The 12,783-nt window shown below is 36.3% G+C and overlaps 1 protein-coding gene across 3 annotated transcripts in view; it reads right to left on the bottom strand.

Annotated features, from left to right (window-relative positions):
• LOC108440961 (fibrillin-1-like) overlaps positions 1-7,101 on the bottom strand; it is a 67,381-nt gene extending 60,280 nt beyond the window's left edge. For all 3 annotated transcript variants that reach the window (XM_037537519.1, XM_037537520.1, XM_037537521.1), the window contains exons 1-3: positions 7,062-7,101; positions 4,966-5,108; positions 4,751-4,874 (exon numbers count right to left, since the gene is read on the bottom strand). In XM_037537519.1, the coding sequence (XP_037393416.1) occupies positions 4,751-4,849 (99 nt within the window). In that variant the 5' untranslated portion in view covers positions 4,850-4,874; positions 4,966-5,108; positions 7,062-7,101. The remainder of the gene's footprint in view (positions 1-4,750; positions 4,875-4,965; positions 5,109-7,061) is intronic.
• Between the last annotated feature and the right edge of the window lie 5,682 nt (positions 7,102-12,783).

The raw sequence follows: 12,783 nt of genomic DNA, 5'->3' as shown, positions 1-12,783 counted from the left end.
AAGCAGAAATGCAACAGTACCCAAGGGCCTCTGTCAGCTGAAGCCAATGACACTTTCTTTCTGCAAATTCTTTACCCTACCAGGTGAAGATAAGCATTCTTACATCACCATTGGGTGCTTCAGAATGCAAATGAGAACAGTATGACGCTCACTCTTAAGCATTTATGGCAGCCTCCACAGAATATTCTCGACACACTTGCCAGACAAGAGAGGCCAAAGCCATCTCTACTTCCTTGGTTGAGGTTGAGGTCTTGTGGTGTTCCACTAAGCTCCTATGATTATTCTACCAGTCTGTTGTAGCGAGTGCTCTATGCTATGCTGTTGTGTGCTGGGGTAGCAGCACTAACAAAACTGCTCTGAATAAAATCAACAAACTTATTAGGACGGCTGGCTCTGTTGTAGGAGTCAAGTTGGACTCTTTGGAGGTTGTGGCAGAACAGAGGATGCTCAACAAGCTCATTCAGTGGTCGTCTGTTACAGTTGTGCTGTGTTAAAGAGAGTCGTGAGATCTTTCTTATTAACTGCTATAAGGCACTACAACTATTCTCCTTACTGCTTACTGATCTCCTGCTGTCTGAACTGTCATAACTACTACTGTAATGACACTCACTGTGCATTTTACACTGTAATATTGATGCAACTCCGGGTTAGTTATGTCTTTAATATGTACTTTTAGTTTGCCTCATACCACTCAGTGCCTGCTGTCATGTAAATACAACAAATCTGTCTCATATACGATGTAAATAGATATACTTTTATTTCATTTCTGTTGTATTTTAATTTATATCTAGATTTATTTCTATTTTCTATTTTTCTGCATAGTGTATGTAAGTTTATGTGCAATTATATGTGTTGCTACTGAAACACTGCAATTTCCCTTCGGGATCAATAAAGTTCGTTCGTTGAGTTTGTTCGAACGAACGAACAAACAAACAAACGAATGAACGGACGAACAAACGAACTTTCTTTCTTTCTTTCTGTCTAATGAGTTTACACTGAGGAGAAACAAAAAAGTAAGCTTTTTTATTCTATACATGATTTTGTGTGAGTGTAGACATTTTTGTTAATGTACGCACGACAGTGCAGACTATCATTTAATGTCAGTCAATAGTTAAGGGAACTAGCATGTAAGGTAGTTAATTAGCCAAATTAGACACATTAGAGGGGTCTTCACTCTTTAGTCCCCAAATGATTATTAAACTATATTGTTTAAAGGAAAGGTGATGTAGCACAGCAGTAAACACACTCCTCTCTCAGCTTTTTTTGGTATGTGTTGCAGGCACCACACTTTAAATTAGTGTATATTTACACAAAAAAAACAAAAAAACAAATAATGCAGTTCATAAAATAAAATAAGATCAAATATCAGTTTTGATAAAATGTTTAGTTTAATCCAGGCCAAACAGAATCACTAAACACCGCTTTCTGTTTTTATTGGAATTTCACATACTGTCCAGCTTTCTTGGAATTTTTGTAGGATATCAGGCCAGATGAAGTAATGTTTATTGCCATTCCAGGCATATACAGGTATATAACTGGATGAAAGGGTTTTCTTCATGGCTTTGGGGCAATAAACAGACAGAGCATGACAAGGCATATATGTGATGGTGTGTAATACAGAAAGTCTTTCAGAAGCAACAGCAGAACAGTACAATAGTTAGTGTCTAAGCAGCTTATTGGACTTCTAAAGAGTGCCATAAAATAAATGACAACAGACTATGTTCAAAACAGGTATAATGAACATATGGAATAACATAATGAAATAATTTACTGAGTAACAGGTGTTAATAGTTGAGGGGGATGGGTAATAAAGGACAGCTTGCAGGTGATTTTGACTGCACCCTGTGAGGATGGGCTGGGGGTTTGCTTTTTAAAAATAGACAAGGTTCTGGGTTCTATGCCTTTTTTTGACCAGGAACGCTGCATTGAGAGTCTGGTGCTCTGACATTTACACTTACAACATGTTGTGTTCTCCTCAGAGGAGCCATTGATTGATTCTCACTTTCTGAAGTCCATAATCACCTCTTATGCAGGGATGAAAGATTAATCGTTTTAAAATTGAAATAGCAATTTAAAAAGTGCAATATTCAAATCGCAATTGCTTTTCACAATTACAGCCTGTATTTTGAACAAATGTTGAACATTAAGTGGGGGGGAATTTAACCTTGATACAGAACATCCACTTTTTCTAGCCCCAAGCTGGAAAAAGTGGATATTCTGGTTTCTTGTGCAACAAAATTGAATGACTGAAAAAAAAAATGACAATTTAATTAGATATTTCCCCCAAATTGTTTAGCCTAATGTTATTTCTGCATTAAGAAACCTTTAGCAATGTTGCCGTTGCAACATTGTTTCCCCATTTTTGTTGTTTTTGTACCAGCTGCTCTACATTATGTGAAACTGTAAAGATGAATGGACCAAGAAAAATAGTCCAACATATCAAAGATTGTTTGTTTTCCATTTTTTAAGTTTCCATTTCTGAGATACAATGTTTTGTTCTGATAGTGAGGAAGTCCAGTAGCTGCTCGACCTGCCCTAAGCTGACTCAACTTACTAAAGTTACATCATCAACAAATGGCGAACAACAATGATAGCGTTGAAGTGGCATTTTGCAGGACAAATACACAAAACAGTCTGTTCAGTTTTTAGTTATAATATAACCAATATTTGGTTATTGGAGTTTTAGTGAAAACTAAATAATATGTTCTCCAAGTCAAAGTGCTTTTTTCCATATTGGGAGGAAATGAAAAAATGCAAGTGGTTTTTCTTAAAAAAAATATACAAAAAAGTAAAATTCAGACCAATTGTCAATTAGCATGAAATTCCATTTCAAATGTGTAAAGTTGAATCACACTTTGTTGGTGGACTATTCTCAGTCCAGCAGTGACACTGAGGTGTTTAAAAACTCCAGCAGAACTGCTGTGTCTGATCCACTCAGACCAGCACAACACATACAAACACACCACATTAAGTGCTTGCCATAGCTCCATTTTCAGTTTCCTTGTTTGTCCTACCCTGCTAGTCAGCTCTGCAGTTGCATTGCCACTTACATGATTATATAAGGACACAAAACACATCCTGTTTACACTTATACATGGCTGACATCTGACCAATTTGATCACAAGGCGTCCTGTGTGTGTTTACACTTGGCATTTCATTTTGTCAGGTGAAACCTGAAACTGTCCTGATCACCAAAACTGCTTATTAATGCAAGGTGTGAGACACATGTGAGAAAACTGAAGTCTTTTTCTCAGGAGACACATCTGAGTGCCTGAAGACTTCAGCAAAAGTCTTACTTGGTCTTTCTATCTAATCCCATTGTTGCCTATTAGAAATTATAGATACGTTAAGATCTCTTTTTAAATTCTTCCCTATGGAGCCACCCTTCATTTATTTAATCTCCAGTCAAAATGGCAATTAGACACACTATAATCATTTTTCATGAGATGTTTCTAAGGAGATCAAACATAAGATAAACTTCCTTGCATACGAACAGGAAAGCTGAAGGAAAATAAGTGAAAAGACAGGATTGTCCAAAACTAGAAACTGTGCAAAACCTGGGAGACCACAAAAGCTGTCACCATCAGTATCTAAAGTATCTAAAGCTTTAGTCTTTGAGAGAGAGGAGAAAATCAAGCTGCTTCAGATCTGAAAGCATTAGATTAGATGACCTTTATTAGTCCCACAACGGGGAAATTTCACCTCCGCATTTAACCCATTTGTGAAGTGAAACACCACATACACTCTAGTGAGCACACACACACTAGGGGGCAGTGAGCACACTTGCCCGGAACGGTGGGCAGCCCAATCCGCAGCGCTCGGGGAGCAGTTGGGGGCTAGGTGTCTTGCTCAAGGACACCTCAGTCATGTGCTGTCGGCTCTGGGGATCAAACCGGCAACCTTCCAGTCACAAGGCTGGTTCCCTAACCTCCAGCCCATGACTGCCTATGCATCCATAGGTGTTTCTGTCCATCCTTCCTGGTACTACTGGTGTTCTCAGAAAAATGGACTGACCAGTCCAGACATCAATATCACTGAATGTGTTTGGGGTTATTTGGATCGTGAGAAGCAGAAAATGCAACCAGCTTCTAAGACTGAATTTTAGTGGTATTGAATATATTTCTGCAGATTTCTTGGAAAAACTGAAAGGAAGTGTCCTGAAAAGAACAATGAAGGAGTGGAAACACTAAATACAAGTGACATAGTATTTAGTTGCTGAGGCTTTTGTGTAATTTTCTGTTAAATGTGTTGCTGCTGTTCATATTTCCAATTTTGTCATTTTTCAGTTTTTGACAATTTGAAAATGTCTGTTCTCCTTTACATTGTGTGTAAACCTAATGATAAACGGAACAAAAGACCCAAAATGACTTGGAAAAACGTCTGGTTACAATGTCTTACATTAAGAGTAAGGCAGGTTTTTTCCTTCTCCTGTAAAGTTACCATTTTGTAGATACAAGGTTTCCTTCTGACAGCAGTGATATGATTGCAGAATGTAAAAGAACTTGTACTTTGGTTGTTTTTTTTTGGCTGGAAATTAAAAGTGTTCTCTGACTTCAGTCAATGCTGTATGTATCTTTTTAATGGAAACTATTTATGTTTATCTGGTTTAGCTTTAATTGCCGTCTTGGTTTAAATCCTGATTTACGCCAGTGATATAATAATTACGGTTATTAACCAGAATACAATCCACTTTAGTTTTGTCTCACTCTCCAACCTTGATATGACTATGTGTGTATACTGTAAACTTTACCTTCGCAGGGTAACTTGGAGCTTCAAAGAATCCTTGTGTTTCCACAACACAGCTCACTAGTACAAACGCTGTGAATATCAGGGTGTATTTTGATGCCATCTAAATGTCTACTGGTGTAGGATATCTGGAAGTGACAAAGTAAGAAATGACATACTTATGGATACTTGAATCATTACTATATATGAGATAGAAGGGAAATGCTTAACAGTGCTCACCAATTTGATGCCAGTAAATCATGACTGGAGAGAACAGGTGACAACACAGAAGCGGTTTAGGTTTCAGCAAAATGCAAAATCATACAAATGATAAATCTGTTTACTTCATTGGCTTCAGGTTAACACCATCACAGTATTTTCCTCTGTAGATTAAAGAACACAGATGAAAATAAAGAACATAGAGCAGTAACACTGTGTAATGACCAAGCATATCAATTTTGAATCCTAAATCTTCTCATTGTGTTACTCCTGCTTTCTCTTCAGTGTTTCCTTCACAATGCCTCAAACACTGCGTTAGTGAATGCCACAAGGACCCACCCTGCTCACTTCTCTCTGCCTTCTGACTTCAGTTTAACAAAACTCTGCTTAAACAAATTACCTCCAGCTTCGATTTTGAGGTCAGTACAGTATAAATGAATAAACATGACTCAAATTTTCCATGTAAACAAGAAGCCTGCATCAAGGCCTCTCAGCCAAACAATCCTGTCGCCTGTTGTTTGGGGTGAAAACCTCAACCTCTGGTTGAACAGGTTTTGAGTGAAGGCATTTCTTGTGTCACATAGTTCATGTTAGATATTACCGCTTTCCAGTGCAGTATCTCCAAAATAGTAACTTTACAGGAGGGGGGACAAATGTTCTTAACTTTGAATGGAAATTAATGAAAAAAATTCCAAGCAGTTTTTGACCTTTCCAATTGGTCCAATCTTCAAGAAAATTTAACAAAATGATAAAAAAAATGCAGCTGCAATTTTCAAATTATGTTAGAAAAAGAAAACAATAGAAATAGATATGCAAATTATTCTAAGGTATAAAGGTTTAGAAGCTCCTGTCATATTAGCTGCTGTTATTGTATTCAGTACCAATTTATACTGTCAATATTCAAAGACTAAGCTAGAAATGTGAAAGTATTTTCTAGGTTGTTTCACACAATAAGTTTTGGGGAACAGCAAGAGAATATTAAATGATAAATAATAAACTAATTATCAATTTGTAATAGTGTCTTGATACATCATTTGCTTTGACATTTTATTGTATTCTATGTTATGTTATGTATCTACAACAAATTTGTAGATAAACACTTGAAAACTGAAAACACTTGATTCCAAACACTAAGAACTGTGTAATATAATACGACTACTAACTGAACTACTACTACTACTACTACTACTACTACTACTACTAATAATAATAATAATAATAATAAATCATCAACTTGTCTGCTGATCTTCCAAATAACCTCAGTGTTCTTGTAGGGTAGAGGACGGAGGCAAAACTGGGAACTATAAACAATTCAAGTTAACATACTGAAGTTACTTCTTTAAATGAAGATATTGAGGCTCCACTAACACAATATTTCTGAAATTCAGGTAAAATCTATAACATTTCATTCACAGCCCGTATATATAGGTCAAAAGTTTGGGATCACCATCCAACCATTGAAAAGTTTGGAATATTCATTAACATAAAGCCAGTCTGGTGGAAAACACACACATATATATATATATATATATATATATATATATATATATATATATATATGATGCTGATTTAGGTTTGATAGGTTCAAATAATCTGTAGAAAAAAGTAAAAAAAAAAAAAATGTGTGAAGAATGCTGAGGTGTAGATGATGACATAACAAGTGAGAAAACTGTCCAACATTAAGACTGAATTTATACTAAAATTAACATCCAGAATGCACTTTGCAAAGTGATATTAAGTTAAACAATTAATTACAGTACATAGATTAATCATTTCATAATTTATTATTTTTCCCCAAAAAACCTAAGTTGCAGTATGGAATAAAACGTTTTAAAACACCTGCTGGTGTTGAGTTTATAGTGTTTTTTCACACTATGGAAGCTCTTACTAAACAAAGCAACAGTAGTTATTAATATGACAAGTGATTCCAAACACAGACGTGTATTTGAAAGAAAACTTTAAACTAGAGCACATTTAACCAAAGTTTTTATCAGCCAAGAAATGTAAGCATTTAAAGTGTTTAACATGTTTTAAAGGTTGAAAAGAACAAATTTTAACATTTAAAAGAAAATAAAAAATGATTTTCCTAATAACCCCAAGAAACTTGTTCATCTTACCTTGACTCCAACAAACAAGCAACCAAAACTTACACTAATCCACAGCACATAGGTTTGAGACTCTAAAGAGGTTTTTTTTCTCCCTTGACAGCTGACCCGCCTACAAACCTTCCTGGAACAAGGTAATGGACCTTACTGTGTTACACAGTTGCTAGTCTAGCTTGGGTTACTCTCTATTTTCTTTGTTCTATTGTAGAAGCAGTGGAAATTCATCCAAATATCAGGTTTTGCAGTGGAATACAGGCATGGACTACAAAATCACAACAGCTACACATTTAGAATGTACAACCCCAATTCCAATGAAGTTGGGACGTTGTGTAAAACATAAATAAAAACAGAATACAATGATTTGCAAATCCTTTTCAATGTATATTCAATTGAATACACTACAAAGACAAGATATTTAATGTTCAAATGGATAAACTTTATTGTTTTTTGCAAATATTCACTCATTTTGAATTAAATGCCTGCAACACGTTCCAAAGAAGTTGGGACAGGGGCGTGTTTACCACTGTGTTACATCACCTTTCCTCTTAACAACACTCAATAAGCGTTTGGGAACTGAGGACACTAATTGTTGAAGCTTTGTAGGTGGAATTCTTTCCCATTCTTGCTTGATGTACAACTTCAGTTGCTCAACAGTCCGGGGTCTCCGTTGTCGTATTTTGCACTTTTCCTCAATTTTCCCAGTCTTTCGTTGCCCCTGTCCCAACTTCCTTGGAACGTGTTGCAGGCACCAAATTCAAAATGAGTGAATATTTGAAAAACAATAAACAATAAAAAACAATAAAGTTTATGCGTTTGAACATTAAATATCTTGTCTTTGTAGTGTATTCAATTGAATATAGGTTGAAAAGGTTTTGAAAATCATCGTATTCTGTTTTTATTTATGTTTCACACAACGTCCCAACTTCACTGGAATTGGGGTTGTAGGTATAATAAAAGATGCTCCTGGCTAAACGCTAGTTGCTAGTTTTTAGTGTTTTAGTAAAATTTACTGACCCATGATTCAAAAACTGACTGTGACATAATAAACAGCTAAAGCTTCACTTTAAAGCTTTTTTCAAACCTTGGTGATGCCTCAGCTGTCCTGAACCAGGAGCCCCGAAAAGGCCTGGTGGCAGTGTGTGATGGAAAGCTGCCCACGATGGTACAACTGAATGAAGATTTTGAATAACTTTAACCTCTTATGCTCCTTGGGACCACCAGTGGTTTCAAAACGCACTTCGTCATATTCTTCATAAATTTCATATTTCATAAGCTACATTCAGAAGCTGGGCGTCATATGAGGCTGTAACTCTTCTTTCCAGTCAAATAGATGGTGGTGTCATTTTAAACCCTTATAATAAAAGAAGCTGAACTCAGTTTGTTTTTCTACTGAACTAATCTGGGCTATAAACTATAAACAGATGGCGTCTCTTCAGTGATCAGCTCTGTAAAAATTACCTTTATAAAATAATACAAAGAGTGTCTAAGATTTCGGCAGTAAATTATAAGCATATAGTAATTTGTGTAGATCATAAAACACATGTTCTTATAATTTGAGGGGAACTTTTACAAAAAAGCTAAATAAATAAGTAAAACCTTCCATTTATTTCATGCAGTTACTGAATAATTTGCCTTACGATTTGGTCATGTAAATCAGATGGACAAACCAAAATACACCCTGGAGAATAAGAGGTTGAGGTTAAAGGAGAAAGAAAAAACCTTTTAATGTAAGTCAATGTACATTTTTCCAAATAACTGTTGGTCATTTATTTTAGTCTATTCATTATGAACGCAATGTAAAGGGCCACAGGTATTTTGTCAAAAACAGTACGTCAAAAACTGAAACGCACAAATGGAGATACAAAGTCAGATACTGTGTCAGATGTGATAACAGAGCTGATGCAGCTAATAATGTGGCTGAATTTCTCTACTAAAGACTTGAGTGACTTGCAATCATTTTTGGCACTCAGTACAGAATTACATAAAAACAGGGATTCATGTTTATCTGTCTTCCTCTGTCTGTCTGCCCCCTCCCTCTCTCTCTCTCCCTCCCTCTCTCTCTCTCTCTTACATGATTTGGTTGCTTTTATTCACGCCTTAGTTTATCCACCTGGTGAATACTGTTATATTCAAATCACTCACAGCCCTGTATTATCGTCAGGTGTTCCATTTAAAACATTACCTAAATGTTTACGTCCCTACTTAGGATTTTTGATTTCTCTTCTGCATCACTTTTCAATCCTGACACACACACAAGCCAAAGGCAAATCTTCTGAAAGCAGTGCCCCCTGCTGTCATATTTTAAAATGACAGAAAATACATCTAATTTCACCTGTAACTAAATATGGGATTTTGTTCTTTTTGAATGGCTCAGCCTTCTTGTTATTGTAGCTCATGTTTAAGGCATCCCAGTTACTGTTCTAATACACCTGCTTTAACTCAGAAAGACCTGTGTTATTAACTGGTTACCTGCTACTAGAAAGTGAGCAGTGAAAACCGCATGCAGAAACCTCGAGGGACAGGACCGAGACACACTGCCATCACTGTGTTAAAGAAATAAAGTTTAAAATAACACAGACATTTACTATACACTCAGAACATGTTACTGTGTAGGATTACAGTGAATGGCAAACACAAAGTGAATGCAGAAAACAGAAAAGCAGAATACAAAACATGGGTTTGTGGAAGGTACCATGTTAAAAAAAGTTTAGTGCACTACACGGGAGAACAGGGTTAGTTGGCGTAGTGCATTTTCTCTCATGGTTTTGAGGTTGTTTCTCAGCTGCTTGTGTGCTCTGAGTCTATTTACACCTAGTCTGTTTGCATCACTGGGTTGGCATTATCATTAAACAATGACATTGGCCTTTAGATTTATCAATTTTTGTGTGAGTGGGTGAAACTCTCTCTGTAACACCTGTCAATGAAAACAAACAAAAGACAATATTAATCACTTTTCAATAGTTTCTCAATTATTACAGGTGACACTGTTATATTCATAGGCTACTGTGCTGTTTATGGTAGTGGTTCTAAAACTTAACTGTGGGGGTTCAAAGGCAGGGAAAGATCTACATAACCTTATATGTTTGAGATTCACTCGCCTGATATGGTGTTGGCAGCAGTGGTTGAATCGAGCTGGAGAACAGTAGATGTAAACAGCAAAAGGCGCTGTGCTCCAGGGCTGTAGTTTGATGGAAATGTAAATTATCTGATGTGATAAACTGTTCTGACAGACCTCTATACCAGGGGCTCCCAGTCCCAGTCCTTTTTTTCAGCTTGCTTAAATGGCAAGTTCTCTTTGTATTGTTCCACTGAATTTCAGTGAAGTATACAGGGTTAAAAGATTAATCAGATTTCATATTGATTCATTTCACTTGTAAATCATTACAGATCAATGCAGTGAACTGTAAATGGTTTAAATGAGCATAAAGTTTATTATGTAATTGTACAAGGTCTCAGTCTGAACCTCCTCCAGCTGTACGGACGACAACACCACAGTCAATCTCATCCCATACTGGATTGAGCGTGTCGGGCGTTGCTGCATCTTTCGGAGATCATCCAGTGCTGTAGAACCAACGATGAACGCTCTGAGCTGTTGGAGCTTCACTGCCCATGAAAATCACGCTGCACAGTAATGTCGGATTCTTGTGCTTTCTGCTCAAGGGTCTCATCTCCTCTCAGACTGAAGGGAGCCAGTCAGAAACTCTATGACTCCCTCTTTCAATTGGATTGTGATTGGTTCCTAGACGCCTCACAGCTGTAAAACATCTGGTGCTTTGAAATCGGATGAATCTTTCTGAATCACTCTGTGTATTGAATCATTTGTGCTAAATCATTTTTTCAGTTTGTGTCAGCTAAGAGATCCTCATTTACAGTGTATCTGATCCAATAAAGATTGAAAAAATTTGATTGTAAAAACAACTAAAATGCTAATAATAATAAAAAGTTCTTCTTTTTATTATTATTAGCATTTTAGTTGTTTTTACAATCAAATTTTTTCAATCTTTATTGAGTAGAGTTTAATAGATCTGTAGAAGAGTTTCAACAGTTTAAAAGGAAAAAGACAAAAAAAATCAAAATAACATTGAAATTTAAACAGCAAAAATAAACAACTTAATAAATGAAAGATAATAAAAGGCACACTGCACCTAGCTAGCTAAAGTATTTGAACTTTCATATTGCTAATCAGTTCCATAAAAAGTTAAATTGGTTAGGCACGGCAACAGAAAAGCTGGCTTTAATAGTTTAAAAATGTTTCGAAATCTGACTGGATGGCACTGAACACTTGGTGTAAAAGTTTTTCAAATTTCACAAGTTCTGTTTCTTTTGTTAGATTAAAGGCTTTGTGACTTTCATCAGAAGCTATTTTAATATAACATTTATTACAAAACAAACAAGGAATACTAAAAATCAAATACATTAAATGTTGTGATAAAGAATATTAAAAAAATCTTTTTTTTAAAAAGTCTGTAACCAGCACATTTTGCAGCGTATACAGCAGCTGACCTTAGTCAAGCAGTTAACTACACTAACGGAAATGCATTTCAATGTTGTGTTGTTAACAACACTAAAAGCACATAAAAAAAGAAACATAGCCTTACACAGAACTACTTGCGTGTGAAAGAGCTGTCAGTGTTAAGCGTTGTTGTTCAGTTTGTTTATGGTCAGCAATGCCGTTAAACCGTGTTTGGAAATCTTTGTGATAATAAAGTCCATGACATTTATAACCGGCCTGCTATAAACACTGACTGCTATCTTACTCTAACATCAGCATAGATTAAAGGGGGGTTTGACAGGCATGATGATGTCCTCATCAGTGTTTAATAATTACGCCTCAATACATCTGGACTTTTTGATTGATTTTGCTTGTTAAATTTGATTTAGAAAACAACAAAAAATTAGCTTACTAAGAGAAGATCTAAAAGTTAAAATGGATTAAGCTTAAGTTAGCTTCTCATTCCATTTTTCCATTCCACCTTAAATGGTGTAGCAGTTACATTCTGGTGTCTAAGAAACAGTCAAATAAGAAACTGGCAAATAAGAATCCAACTTTAGCTTTAATGGTTTAATGGTTTAATGGATGCTTTATTAGCCAAGCTGTTTGAAATGGTGAACATACAAAGCAAACGTGAGCTGGAACAAAGCAAACACTGGCAACATTTCGGTTTCCCAGGCGAGTACGAGTGGTAGACCAACGGCAAATGTTGACAGTGTGCTGACGTTGGATGTGCATCTTATACACATGCTAACACCTCTAACATGTTGAGTCATTTGTGAAGACGTCACATAAATGTCTCAGTTATTGGAGCGAGGAGAAAACAAGCTGTGTCGATTCTGAACAGATAAGACAAATAACTCCACATGGCTGCATATAGCTTCTGATTTGCACCACTATTCTGTTGTAGAGAGTTTGCTGGGAGTGACTGAGCCACTTGCACTCATTTCAGACAGAAGATAAGAGCCACACTTTCAATCCTGTGTGTCAAACACAAGACCCCACAAAAGTATTTTAATTTTCTATTAATATTAAGCCAGTCCACTAGTAGTGCGCTGGACCACAGTCCCCAATATGCACTGCAACATAACGCGTGCTCCAACTCTCCTAGTCCAGTCAACAATCTATAGGATGGCAGTTACACCTCAATTCTACGCAATTCCACACCAGTCATGTCACCAAACACACCATCTTCATTTCAGCTGCAGCTCAACCAACATAAACACTTAAACACATTTCAGC

This window comes from Pygocentrus nattereri, chromosome 4, assembly GCF_015220715.1.
Source record: "Pygocentrus nattereri isolate fPygNat1 chromosome 4, fPygNat1.pri, whole genome shotgun sequence".
Lineage (NCBI taxonomy): Eukaryota > Metazoa > Chordata > Actinopteri > Characiformes > Serrasalmidae > Pygocentrus > Pygocentrus nattereri.
Note: the sequence above shows the minus strand (reverse complement) of the source record. Positions and strands in the feature narration are given on the sequence as shown.